The sequence below is a fragment of the Mesitornis unicolor genome, unplaced genomic scaffold (assembly GCF_000695765.1).
Source record: "Mesitornis unicolor isolate BGI_N332 unplaced genomic scaffold, ASM69576v1 scaffold464, whole genome shotgun sequence".
Lineage (NCBI taxonomy): Eukaryota > Metazoa > Chordata > Aves > Mesitornithiformes > Mesitornithidae > Mesitornis > Mesitornis unicolor.
In genome coordinates this window covers 32,148-46,728 of record NW_010177899.1, presented here as the reverse complement: position 1 = coordinate 46,728, position 14,581 = coordinate 32,148, and the positions used below count along the sequence as shown (strand labels likewise).

Here is a 14,581-nt window from a genome sequence, read left to right as displayed (position 1 = left end):
GAGGTAAGATAGTTACTCTACATTTGAAATGAGGCAGTTTGAGCTGCAATCAGACTAAAAGCAGGCTGAAATCCACTGGAGAGGAGCATCATGAGTGGTATCCAAAGACCCAAAAAGTCAACAGAAAGATACCACCAGCAGCCACAGTTGCACACCGAGGTGTCTTAGAGAGGCAGACAAGAGGAATGGTAAATTAGAGAGAATATCCCATGAAGGAACTAAATGCAGACACACAGAGGTAAGGAAGAGAGTAACTGATGTGGTACATGATGCAATCCCTAAGTACTACCCCTCCAAAATCCTTGCAGGTGAACAGGGATCTATCTTACCGGCCCTGAAGGACACACCAGCCACAGTAGGGATCTTTCAGCGCCAGACAGGATTCGCAGTCTGAGTACAGGGAACATTCCAGTATGGGAACCTTCACCACCTGCCAGGGAAAGAAATGGGTGAAAACACAGCACACAATGCAGGCTCCAGGTCTATGGCTGCTCCTGCCTTGCTAGCGACTCCCACCATCTGCTTGCTCGCTGAAACGTCTTCTTAATCCTCAATATTGCATAAAACTTAAAAAAAGAAACAAGTTTCCAATAGCCATCTGCATGGCTGTTTCATACAATGGTGAAGGACCTTTAAACACGAAGCTGTACAGAGGCACTGAACCAAGCAAAGCGCATTGCTATTAACAAGTTATCTGAGACACTTTTTGCAAGTAGGAGACTTTATTTAGTGATAAAACTGTATTTTAACAAAATGGATCAAAGAATACCAGGCTGAATACCAATCACTCTTTTGCTTTTCTGGACTCTGTCATAGGAGATCATCTCTCTTGACTGAAGCTGGAGACAGCAGCTCCAATCGAGGCCTCTGAATGCTTCTGCACTATTGCCCAGATCTATGTGGCAGAACTATTGTTTTGACTGAAAGTAGACCAAGAAGCTTTGATCAATGTGGAACAAAACCCTTCTGCCATCTGGGGTTAAGTTTTACTTGCAAAACACTTCTGCTTTAACTTACTATCCATGCTGTTTTCAGCCTCTTGCCCTCTCTTTAATCCGCTACTACGCTTCAGCTACTACACTGTCAGTTACTTTAAAACACCAACTTCTAATCCTCGATCTATTCCTTTTGCTAAGTACATGATGTAATTTGCATTTTTTTATTGACAGAACAATTACTGTTAAGGATATATTTCAGATTTCCCTAATCTTCTTCCACTCACAGATTTCAACTCCTCCTTTGAAGTGTTACAAAACTTCTCAGTATCTCAAAGTGCACCGGGGAGGGGGGGTGAAGGGAACCAGCAGTTTTCCAGCATGCTCTCATTTTTTGTTTGTTCTTTCCTTCAGAGTAACTCAAGGGCTAATTTTCCTTTGCTAGGAGGATCTTTTTCTTTCCAGCTCAAGGAGCTGACCTGAGTGGTGTTGTACAAATCCTCTCAAATGAAGCATCCGTAGCTGGATTTCCTACTCAGCAGGCACCAACATCCCAGCTGCCCGAGGCATCGCAATGCCTCTTCTCTGACTGCCACTGGGCACAGACAGAATTACAGAAAGCAAAGAGGGAAAGTTGCCTCGCACAGTTCCTCGTACAGCTTGACTTAATCTGCAAGACTGTTATTACAGACCCAGTCAGAGCGCACCTCTGTTATCTGAAGAGATTTCCCACATACTTCTGCTTTCTGTAGGTTACGTGCTTACAGAAGGACAGCTTAATCTTTGAACTGATTAAAAACAGGAGAAGTGCACAGTTGTAATGACACAACAACTCCCTTTTTAAACTTTTGCAAAACCAAGGAAGGTCACATTACTTGTGAACCCAGAAGGTTCACATTCTTCTGCTCAGATGAAGATGCAAACTGTTGTCCACCTCAACTCTTGTGTAGAAGGGACTTAATTTCTCTTACCATTGATTGGGTCATGACAAAGAGGTGCTCCTGCAGCTGGTCAAACAGCAGGTCTCCACTCACCATGCTGTTTAACTGGATGGGTAAAGAAGTGTATATATGTGCATCTCCCATTGCTCCTAAGTACACCTGCAAGAAAATCACAGTGGTATCAAACACAGCATTGTGGTAGGAGTTGGGTGCACACGTCCTACATCAAGAACAAGCTGGAACCACTCCTGTGTGCAAAGATTTCAACCTCCCACCAAAATCTCCATGCAGTGACTTCAGCTGCTTGAAGCATGTGCCCAGCAATACCTGCAGAAGCCACATAGGACGCACCAGCCTCGGTACTGGCTCAGTGCAGATGTTACCAGTGGCAATCTGGCCCCCGTTTGGAGTATTCGCAATCTCAGCAGTCAGTTCAGTGTGAGAAGAGACCATCTGATTGTGATGATCTTTAGTAGGAACCTGATTTCCCAAGGGACAAGAGAAACTGCCTTTTCCCCCCTTCCATCTGAGAATCTCTGATCAGGTTTTTTTCTCTTTGCTTCCTGTCGCACCCAGACCATACCTTGTGCAGTCTCCCTCTGCTGTCTCCCAGAAAAGCAATGGTGTGGCCATCCTCCACGTTCACTGCCACAGCTGTCAGACGAGCCTCTGTTTTCTCCAGGAGCGGGGCTGCTTCCAAGGGTACCCGGCTGGCCATGGGGCTGGGAGTGTGGTCAGAGCCGCAGGGGTATGCATACAGGGTGTCCTGTTTTGGGGAGTGGGAACAATAGGGAAATCAGTACCAAAAAATAGGGACACTGGCACCTTTAACACTTCCCACCATGCCCTTCCACAAAGATGATGGAGGGAGTGGAGCATCCCCCTTATGAGGAGCGGCTGAGGGAGCTGGGGCTCTTTAGCTTGGAGCAGAGGAGACTGAGGGGAGACCTCATTCATGTTTATAAATTTGTAAAGGGCGAGTGTCAGGAGGAAGGAGCCAGGCTCTGCTCTGTGATGTCCAATGCCAGGACAAGGGGCAATGGTCCCAAGCTGGAGCATAGGAGGTTCAACCTGAACATGAGGAAAAGCACTTTTACTGTGAGGGTGCCAGAGCATGGCCCAGGCTGCCCAGAGAGGTTGTGGAGTCTCCTTCTCTGGAGACATCCAAAACCCACCTGGATGTGTTCCTGTGTGACCTGGTCTGGTGATCCTGCAACCCCTCTGGCAGGGGTTGGACTGGATGAGCTCTCTTGAGATCTTTGAGATCTCTTCCAATTCCTAATGTTCTGTGACTCTCTAATTCCTTGAACAGGTGCCCCAGCAGTGAATTCAACTTTGAAGCCCTCTAAGCTTTTTGACTGAGAATAAAAATCAGCTTTTAATAATTATTTTAGCTATGTTAGCTCGTTGCACCATCACAGAATCCTGCAGACATTTCAACAAGTCCATTCAGCGTCAGTAACAAAATGCGTGGAAACTCTGCTAAAGTTCTCCAAAAAACCACTGCAGGCTATGCACTGCTGTGATGCAGCTTTGGGAAAGATTCACTGTATTTTTCAGAACAAAGCGAAAAGAGAAGAATTCCTCCTTCCAGTGCAAAACCACCTGGACACAAGCATTGCCTCCAAGAATCAGCGTGGTTTTATGGTATCACCTACTCCAAGCCTGAAGTGGAATCCCAAAGCACCAGGCCATACGTAAGTACAGGGTGGAGCACAACCTGCTCCAAAAAGCTTACTTACACATTAAAAAAATAATTCATAGAGTGCAAACAACCAGAGACACACGGGAAAAGTCAAAAAACCAGAGAAGTCTCTGCACGCTGCTGCAATTCTTCTGAGCTTTGTGAGTTCCTGAAAGTGAACCGCACAAAACCAGACACCCCTCTGGTCCAGGTAGATCCCTCCCAGTCCCACCAAACCTTCACGTACTGAACTCTAAAGGAAAGAAGAGGAAACTGCCAACTTATTTACTATGTGTATGTGTAGAGAGAAGATATTCCATTATGATTCATCTTGTTCCTAAGTAACAAGCCCAGTCATGTCTAGCATAGCTTCTCTGTTGCTTTCTGTCTTTCTTGACACCTTGCTTTGTGTCCACTTTAATGTTACAGCATTGGAGACTGAATGCAGGATTGTTCACCCGAGTATGAAAACCACCATTTTTAAATCAATAAGTGACTTGTCTTCAATGTGGCTTGTGTAAACTCATGATTTTCCTCATGAAATCCCTTATGGATAACATTTTCATCCTCCCCTCCAGCTCCTTACTAATGCTTTTAGGAAGCTGTGTACAGAGCAGAGGCAGGAACTGTGCAGTCAATGCCGACTCCAGCTCCCCCTCTCGCCTCGGGCATCGTGGTTGAATTTGGACTCCTTATGAGCAGAGTCACGTATTCCTTCTGTCTCATGTCCTGTTCCTTCTGCCTGACGGGCGCAGCTTTGCATTTGGCAGCACTGAGCTGCTCGGTGCCATCCAGCACCAGGCAATGGAGCCCCCCCCACCAGAGGTCAGTGATAACGGCACAACGTGGCGTTCTCGAGGCCTCTGCTCAGCATCCCTCACAAACCCCACGGAAAACCGAGGCTCTAACTTAAAGCCTCAGATGAGGTTACAACTTTCAGTGATTGTTAGTTTTCCCATCCTTTAAGCTATCATTCATTTTTAGTGACAGATACATTTTTCTTATCAGCTCCGTCACTTGATTCTTAAGCTCCTTCCATCCACAGTCTTGTAACTTAAAGATTTCTATTTCGCCAGTTGTTCAGTTCCCGTAAGATTTATTAGGAAGTGGATGTCAGTGAAACTGCCATGCTCAAAAGCACCAACTGTTTATTTTGAGTGGGATTCAAGCCATCTTTTGCAACCTTTGTAGCAATTTAGAAAAACCCTGGAGCCTAAGGACCTCACTATCAAGACTCATTTTTGACATTCTGCTTAAAAAAAATGCATACAAGTCAGAAATAAAAGTACCCCAGTTACGACCAGCACTGCTGCTGCCTATACGTGATGCCAAAGACAACTCCTTTTACGTGCACTTATCTACCATAAAGCAACGTGAGCTGTGCGAGCTCTCCCAGCACCGGTACAGCCTGCCCACAGGGACTGTCTGCAGCGCAGTTCATCACAGAAAGGAGATGAAATTTATTCCATTCCGCAGGATTAAGACCATGATAATTGCATAAAGCGCTTACATAAATTTACACAGAACCTGTTTGAATTGTCTTCAGTGAATAACATCTTGGCAACGCAGCAGAAACTACACTTCAGGGATCATCCGGTGCGATGCAGCAAGTTCAGATGAAGCTGCCGCCGCAAATTCTGGTGCGTGCTTCCTAAATTGCACAGGTGAGAAGCAACAAGAGCACAATTCTCTATCTGTGCCCGAAGAGAACAAAGCTCGGTGCAAAAGGACAAGTTACACACCTCGAAAACTACCCCCGCAGAAAACACGCAGCCCTCCCAAAAGCCTTGCAGAAACATGTTTCACACTTCCAATTGTCAAGCGCTAATAGCATTGACACAGTCTCCTGCATCTCAAGACTAATGGATCTCCAGCAAACCAGAACGAATTAACTGGCTCTGAAATCCTTAGACAAACAAGCATTTTTTTTTCCAGTTGAAGAGTTCGTATTGAACCGTAAAACTCAACCTTCGCCTCTCCTGATGGGCTAAAAATAGGAGGCAGTGCTACCTGAGGAAAAGGGGATACCTTGCACACGGGCTGGTCCGGAGGCAGAAAAATGTGACATTAATTCGCATTATCCTTACATACAGCACAAGCTGCCACCATTGAAGCTGAGTGAAAACAGTTCCTGCATGAAACGGTCATTGAGAGCCGCATCCACCCAGCGCTGAATGGAGCTGGCACAGAGCTTTACGTGTTGTTAGACACAATCTTAACGACAACCGCTACCATGTACTGAATGCTGAAGGATGAAGTTTGTTAGGACATTTACATATCATTGGACACGCTTGTTAATAAGATGCCGTACTTTAATCAGCTCAATAGTGCCAAACCCTGCAGCTGGGACCCAGGAATCCACACAGCAAAGCCCGGCCTTTCTTTCTCCCACCCTGCGCACCAACTTCCCCACTGGATCAAACGGTACAGGGGGGGCCCTACGTCATTTTGAATGATGGGTTTTTCTAAATTACTCACACCAGTTTGACATTTAACTCCCCCTCACACTGCCCTAAAAATCACCTGTGACAATTCCTTCCGTGCAGGCATTGCTAAGAGAAAGAGTGAAAGCAGGACATCAAATGGGGCAGCCTCTTGCTTCCCGACTCTTCTGTACCCCTCCTGACCTTATGTTCATCCTGCTCCAAGTCTGCTCTTCACAGAATCACAGAACGTTAGGGATTGGAAGGGACCTCCAAAGCTCATCCAGTCCAACCCCTGCCGGAGCAGGAACACCCAGATGAGGTTACACAGGAAGGCGTCCAGGCGGGTTTTGAATGTCTCAGAGAAAAAGACTCTTCACCCTTCCCTTGTCCCACAAGTACTCTACAGTCAGCTTTAGCTACTGAAAGGAAACCCATAATTTTAAGACCAGTTTTGGACCATACAGCCAACGCCAGAGGCTTCCAAAGCTCTGTGGTCCCACTTTGCTCTTCATAGCAGAAGGCTGGGAAGAGGCAATTATCACGATTGCCTGTTTTGTAGAAGGAAGACCCAAGATAAGATGCTCTCCTGCTACGGACTAGCAACGCCCTGGGTGAAAACAGGTTACTCCCAACCACAGAGCCTCATGCCAGGACACTGCATCCAGCACCAAACCAGGAGAACGCTGCTGCTCTGCGCTGGTGTCACTGTCCCCAGTATTGCAACATCAGCCAGCGCGGCTGACAGACTGCAAGAATTCAGGGTCACAGCCACTTTAGTTCATGTTTTTATCCTGCAACATCCCGTCACATCTTTGTTGTAGAATTTAAAGGAGGATTATCACCTCTCATAGCTTTGCAGACAAAGGAGAGCCAGGTCAGGAAAAGGTCCTCCTTGGGCACAAGATCCTCCAGGACTAATGCAGTCTATAGGAAATTAAGATTTTGTTGACACTTATTTGTGCTTATATTCTTTTTTGTTCCTGGGTGCCCTTGCAGGAAGCTGTTGTGAGGTGCTCTTGCCTGGTATTGCTCCAAGAGAGCCCTTGGGGCCAGGTCACACCAGACGCCCTCCCCATTGCCACGCACTGTCCATCCCCCTCTGCAAGGAAATCTGCCCACGCAGGGCAAAAAACTGCAGCAGCAATGAGACAAAGCACAAATCCAGGCTGGGCAGAGAATGGCTTGAGAGCAGTCCTGTAGAGAAGGACTTGGGGGTGTCAGTCGATGAAAAACTCAACATGAGCCAGCAGTATGAGCTTGCAGTCCAGAAGGCCAACTGCATCCTGGGCTGCATCACAAGAAGCGTGGCCAGCAGGGCCAGGGAGGTGATTCTGTCCCTCTGCTCTGCTCTGGTGAGACCCCACCTGCAGTACCACATCCAGTTCTGGGGCTCCCAATATAAGAAGGCCATGGAGCTGATGGAGCGGGTCCAGAGTGACTCTTTGTATTTGTTTGCTGTTCAGCAACACGCTGCAGCTGTCTGTCTGTCTCCTGTAGTTTATGAAGCAATGCTGAAACTGAGTTTACTTTCGCTTCCAAATCGTTTTGAACCTGCAAGAGGGGGAAAAAATGGCATTACTACATCCCTCTCATCATAATGGAATGATCTGCTTCCCAAAAGACAAATAAAATCTTAATGTTTGGTTGTTTAGCAATATGTATTAGGAGGAAATTCTTTACTGTGAGGGTGGTGAGACACTGGCACAGGTTGCCCAGAGAAGTTGTGGATGTCCCCTCCCTGGAAGTGTTCAAGGCCAGATCGGACTGGGCTTTGGTCTGGTGGGAGGTGTCCCTGCCCATGGCAGAGGGGTTGGACTGGGTGAGCTTTAAGGTCCCTTCCAACCTAAACCATTCTATGATTCTATGATTACACCATACCCAGCATACCCCATAAATACCCTTCCCAACACACAGGTGCACACACACATACTCCTTCCCTGCAGTGCAGACCAGGAGATGAAGATGCCAATAAAGAACAACCTGAACTGCAGCTGCAGTGCTCTTGCCTGGTATTGCCCCAGGAGATGAAGGTGCCAATAAAGAACAACCTGAACTGCAGCTGCAGTGCTCTTGCCTGGTATTGCCCCAGGAGATGAAGGTGCCAATAAAGAACAACCTGAACTGCAGCTGCAGTGCTCTTGCCTGGTATTGCCCCAGGAGATGAAGGTGCCAATAAAGAACAACCTGAACTGCAGCTGCAGTGCTCTTGCCTGGTATTGCCCCAGGAGATGAAGGTGCCAATAAAGAACAACCTGAACTGCAGCTGCAGTGCTCTTGCCTGGTATTGCCCCAGGAGATGAAGGTGCCAATAAAGAACAACCTGAACTGCAGCTGCAGTGCTCTTGCCTGGTATTGCCCCAGGAGATGAAGGTGCCAATAAAGAACAACCTGAACTGCAGCTGCAGTGCTCTTGCCTGGTATTGCCCCAGGAGATGAAGGTGCCAATAAAGAACAACCTGAACTGCAGCTGCAGTGCTCTTGCCTGGTATTGCCCCAGGAGATGAAGGTGCCAATAAAGAACAACCTGAACTGCAGCTGCAGTGCTCTTGCCTGGTATTGCCCCAGGAGAGGCACACAGATGCCCTCCCCATTGCCACGCACTGTCCATTCCCATCCTCAAGGAAATCTGCCCACACAGGGCAATAAGCTGCAGAAGCAGTGAGACAAACTGTACTAATATGGGATGCAACGGTTCTTGCAGGCTGACTTGAGGAGCACAAAGCAGCACAAGAACACGCTGCAGACTCCTCTTCACCCTGGCAAAGGTGCAAAGCCACTTACCGCTGGCAGCTGGACACAGTTGGAACTGACGTCGTATTCAATATATGCCACTTCTGTCCCTTCTTCAGACTTGCCGTCTCTCATGTAGCAAACATCCCTGGTCCAGTTGGTCAGGCGATCCACCTCCTCCATGGCGTAGACGCAGAGCGCAGACTCCTCGCTCAGTTTGCCAGAAGAAGCCTGCCAGGCAGAGAAGGCTGCAAAAAGCACTTCTCCTTCAGTGTCCAGCTGCCCTCGCGCCAGGTCTTTCCCCGGCCGGGTGACATAGGCTGCTTGCAGGAGGCTGTAGGTGTTGGCTTTGCTCTGGCAGAGCAGAGGTAACTCCACATACGAGTAATAATGAGAGTCATCCAGGCAGATTCGCGAGATGTACGTCTTGTACTCACGCGACTGAGACTTCAGGTCCCGACGGTAGAATAGGAAATAGACGCTCGAACGGTACGTGAAGGATTTAATGAAATGGTGGTTGTACTCAGAAAGCCGGCCCACGGCCAGTTTTGCTGTTTCTTCATAGGAGAAAATGGAGTGAGAGTCTGTTGCTTGAGCATCCCCACTGTGGGCCCTGAGATTTCGGGTAGTGATGGGAGGAATCCCCCCTCCAACTCCTCGGCTTGTGTACCCTCGTCCCACAAACAGCAAGGGGACCTCATCCTTTGAGTAGGCTATGAGTCCCACAGTGGTGATATTGGGATCGTTGGCAGCAACGTACTGAGTGTCACCAGGGCTCTCTGGTCGGAAGAGGACGTGGTTGATGGACGTCAGGCTCCTCTTCTCGCAGATTCCCTGGTGCACGCTGCCGCACACGATGAGCTCCTTCTGCACGGCGTTCACCAGCAGCAGCTTGTTGTGATTGTCAGTGTGGTGTGCCTGAGGGCACTCCAGCTTGGAGACCGGCGGGAGGCAATCTTTACTGTCCAGAACCGGCCCAGTCTGGACCACGTTCTTCAGCAGCAGCTCAGACGTCAGCTGGAAAAGGAAGTTGGTGGCTCCCAAGTAAATGGTCCCAGATTCCAAGTCCATAGACAGGTGGAGGAATTTCGTGGCATTGCGTGAGAATGTGACGTACTGCAGACCCCGAGGAATCGCTGCTCCCAGGAAACAGAGGACAGGAAGGAGGAACGTTCCCAGAGGCATGGTAAACACTCTGCAAGAGAGGAAAATCTGTTATAACTCCTCATAAACCGCGAGTGAAGCTTAACACTCATCAAAGCCCTTCAATAGCACTCTAATAATAATAATAGTATGAGGTAGGCAAAGAGGACATGGACAACTACAGAAAGCAGAGAGCTTGGCACGAAGAGCCAACGCAGGACATTTGCAGAAACATCAACAGAAAAAGGCCTGCAGGAGCATCAGAGACTTTACTCAACCACCTCCACACCATCTTCAGGAGAAGTTGCAATGCTGCAAGTGATGTTCTTGGGGGCTCTCGCAGAGACTCCTGGGTGGTCCTGGGGAAAGCTTCTCTTCACAAGCCCAGGACTTGTACTAAATTTGCTGAATAAACAGTGCAAAGCACAGATTCATCAATCCAGGGACATAACCTGAGGAGAAAGGTCCTGTGCCGTTGACAGAAGGCGTTTTAAGCATTGATGTTGATCGCTATTCTTAGACCATCAGAAAAAGCCACATTTACCCAGACCTCTGTACAACTCTTTCCTGTGATGCTGCACTGAAAGTTCTCCAGGACAGGACCACATTCCTGTAGCAGCCAGCACATCCCATGAACGTTGGTAACGAGCACCACCACAGTAAAACAAACCCTGGCCAAGACAAACACAAACTGCAGTACCTTTGTTTAAATAAACTGTAGCTGGGATCCAATTCAGAGCAAACTAATAACCCCTTTGCTCTGTATTTAATCTAGATATCACAATTAATCCTTCTCTTTGTTATCGCTTATGGCTATCAACAGCCTCTTCTGGGTCTAAGGCTCTTCCACAGTGCTTCAAAAGGAAACCCAGACCTGTTCTGCTCCTCTCCAAACGATCTTTAGATCGATCCCTCTTAAAATCCACCCTGACCCACCCACGCCATGCCACAGATAGGAACAACTGTCCTGAACAGCGTGGGGAATCCCACAGCATGGTGGAAATGCAGTAATAAGTACCTGCAACATTTAGATTAATGCTTTCCCCACAGAGAAAGGGCAGCAGCTGCAAGTACTCATAATTTACGATGAGTACCATGTTATTTAAATTGAGGAGGAGGTGATGATGCAGCTGTGAATCTGCTCCCTTCCCTTCCTCCCTCTTGCAGACAAGGTATCAGAGCTACACAGAGCTACATAGAGCTACACAGATGCCAAGCAGGGCCAGAGGCTCAACAGAGCTGATGGGTACAGCATCTCCTCCAGAACTGGCCTGTAATCTGCTGTGATCATTTTGGCAACTCGGCTCCTCAGGGGTGGTGTTAATTTTGTAGTTAAAGCTAAGAAAACCACCATCACTTCCCTCCCACAGCATCATCCCTCTTGGATCTTCTTGGTGAGCACCAAGTGCTGTTAGCCCAGAAGTGCTTAGAGCACAGAGGTGGAAAAACATCGACAGCATCTCAAGAGAAGGCTGCTCCAGCATTTACTGCAGGCCTTACCCAATTTAGGTGACAAACTTCTCACCACACAAACTGTATCTTACACTCGTTCTGTACAACATCTAGCACACAGCGCGCAGAAAAGCAGTAGCAGTGGTGAGAACAAGAACTGTAAGACTCCAGGACCCATCTTTTATTTCACTGCTATTGCAAAAAAACCCAAAGCAAACACCCACAAACCCCACAAAAGTCTGCTTTCCGGCTCCTTTGTCAGTAAAACAGGCATCTTTGCTCTACCAAAAAACCAGCTGAGAGGATTAGTCTACTTGTGAAATCCAGCGGATGGAAGGTATTATAAACACAAGACATTATTAAATATAGGCTTTGTGAAGCTCTGGAAAAGCTTTGCTTCACATGGTTGTTGTAGGTAAGTAGGTACAGGAATGCACAGAGCATACAGCACCAGTTCACCCAGTACCAGCACGGTGTTTAGGATCTGTGCACACTAGGGCTTTTGTTTGCCCCGATAATGGACACTGCGTGTTTTCTGCTCTCAGTGGTATGAACACACTCTGCTTCACCCAGATTTGCAGACAGCCCTGAACCAGCCCTGGAGACTCTTTCAGGGTGGTGAGAGAGGAGAATGCACAGAGCATACAGCACCAGTTCACCCAGTACCAGCACGGTGTTTAGGATCTGTGCACACTAGGGCTTTTGTTTGCCCCGATAATGGACACTGCGTGTTTTCTGCTCTCAGTGGTATGAACACACTCTGCTTCACCCAGATTTGCAGACAGCCCTGAACCAGCCCTGGAGACTCTTTCAGGGTGGTGAGAGAGGAGTTGTAGCCCTTGGAGGTCCTCATCATGCAGAGATGTTTTCTGTGGAGTGTGATGAGGTATTCTGGGCCCCTCAGTTCAAGAAGGACAGGGAACTGCTGGAGAGAGTCCAGCAGGGCTACAAAGATGATGGAGGGAGTGGAGCATCTCCCTTATGGGAGCGGCTGAGGGAGCTGGGGCTCTTTAGTTTGCAGAAGAGGAGACTGAGGGGAGACCTCATTCATGTTTATAAATATTTAAAGGGTGAGTGTCACGAGGATGGAGCCAGGCTCTTCTCGGTGACAAACAATGATAGGACAAGGGGTAATGGGCACAAGCTGGAACACAGGAGGTTCCACTGAAATTGGAGAAGAAACTTCTTCTCAGTGAGGGTGACAGAGCACTGGCCCAGGCTGCCCAGAGAGGTTGTGGAGTCTCCGTCTCTGCAGACATTCAAAACCCGCCTGGACGCCTTCCTGTGTAACCTCATCTGGGGGTTCCTGCTCCGGCAGGGGGATTGGACTGGATGAGCTTTGGAGGTCCCTTCCAGTCCTAACGGTCTGGGATTCTGTGATTTATAAAGCCAGCAATTAGGTACACGACTGACGGATGGAGCTCTAACTTCACTGTATCACCTCAGGTTTATATCAGTAGAGGGTATCTTGCTCTGACTCCAACATGTGAGTTATTTTTTGATGCAATCTCACCATTTTTACCAGAGGAAACTTTATTCAAGGAGCTCCTTGAATCCATCACGCAGACATCACGATGGCTTGTGGTGCAACTCCGACTGGAGTCTCCTCGGTTTCAAAGCTTAAAATGCTCACAAACAACACAACAAGCTGATGCCCATCCACCAGCAGAAGCTTGACTACACTGTGGCAGAGCCACACTGACATGGAAAGAGAGCCTTTGATCTGGAAGCAGCTGAGGATCACAAGACATCATTACACTACACCACTTACAGCAATCTCTAATCTTCTTTCTAGCTAATGCGACCTTCCTATGCCAGCACTTACACAGTAAAATGGGTAATTCCAATGTGTTTTTGGAGTTTATGAATTCTGAAATACTGGCTTTATGAATTCTGACATACCGACTTTTTGGCTAGCGGTCAAGCCTTCAAGCTGCAAGATTCTACTCTGCCCACTCCACCATCGCTGACAACTGCTGGGGCAGAACCAATGCCCGTACATGCTATCAGTGGTTGAACTCAAAACCCATTCTAGCAACACAGAGCTTTTGTAGTTGAATCTATCTCTAATGCTTCACCAAAAGCATTTTCTATATTGGAGCGACTGTACTGGAAAAGAGGCAGAAAAGCAAGCAGCCTTTCACTCCAGCAGACCTCCATCAAAAGCTGTGATCAGATCTCTGACCTGAAGCTGTTCTTTCACTCACCAACAGCCCCCTAAGAAACCACTTTGTTAACAGAATCACAGAATCGCTCGGTTGGAAAAGCCCTCTGAGATCATCACGTCCAACCATTCCTGTCTACCCCCTAAACCATATCCCTAAGTACCTCATCTACCCGCTCTTTAAACACATCCAGGGATGGTGACTCCACCACCTCCCTGGGCAGCCTGTGCCAGCTTCTGACGACCCTCTCAGTAAAGAACTTCCTCCTTAGCTCTGACCTGAACCTCCCTTGGCACAGCTTGGTGCCGTTTCCCCTTGTTCTATCCCCCATCACCTGGGAGAAGAGACCAGCACTCACCTCTCTCCAAGCTCCCTTGAGGCAGTTGTAGGTGGTGCTGAGGTCTCCCGTCAGCCTTCTCTTCTCCAGGCTAAACAAGCCCAGTTCCCTCAGCCGCTCCTCATCAGGCTTGTTCTCCAGAGCCCTCCCCATCCTTGTGGCTCTTCTCTGAACACACTCCAGAATCTCAACATCCTTCTTCTAGTGAGGGGCCCACAACTGAACACAGCACTCGAGGTGCGGCCTCACCAGTGCCAAGTACAGGGGGATGATCACCTCCCTGGACCTGCTGGTTAAGAGCCAGTCCTCAAAGGCATTCCCAGTTATAGGCTCCTATCTAGTCTAGAAGCAGAGGGCAGCCAAGAAGACAAAAATAAAATAAAATAAAACAAAGGTAGTACAGCATGTTCTGCAAGGTAGTTCTAATCGCTCTGAGCGACGGGTAAACACTGAATATAGTGCTCTTTGTTGCTCTTTGCTGAAGAGCCATTAGCAAATGAACTTGTATTTATTGCTAGGTGAGCAAACATGCATTAGAAATGAGCAGGAGTCCATGCAGCTATCAGCTCGAAGCATTCCCGTTCTACGTGAAAATTAAAACCAGCCAGCAGTACCTTTGGATTCAACTTCCCCAGTTGTTTCACAAGCCTTTTTTATTGCTGCTCTCCAGCTAAGCCCATCACAACCTCTCGGGGAGGACAGGAAGGGGAGGATAACCTACATTTAACTCTGATGGTTTCATGACAGCCTGCACTGCTGAGCTCTTCA

At 48.0% G+C, this 14,581-nt stretch overlaps 1 protein-coding gene across 2 annotated transcripts in view; it reads right to left on the bottom strand.

Moving 5' to 3' along the window:
• Positions 1-9,905, bottom strand: part of PLXNB1 (plexin B1) — a 37,207-nt gene extending 27,302 nt beyond the window's left edge. Inside the window, exons 1-4 of one of the 2 annotated variants that reach the window (XM_010182265.1) lie at positions 8,768-9,905; positions 2,460-2,642; positions 1,907-2,035; positions 330-430 (exon numbers count right to left, since the gene is read on the bottom strand). In XM_010182265.1, the coding sequence (XP_010180567.1) occupies positions 330-430; positions 1,907-2,035; positions 2,460-2,642; positions 8,768-9,901 (1,547 nt within the window). In that variant the 5' untranslated portion in view covers positions 9,902-9,905. The remainder of the gene's footprint in view (positions 1-329; positions 431-1,906; positions 2,036-2,459; positions 2,643-8,767) is intronic. The other variant, XM_010182264.1, reaches the window with a different exon arrangement.
• Positions 9,906-14,581: the final 4,676 nt, after the last annotated feature.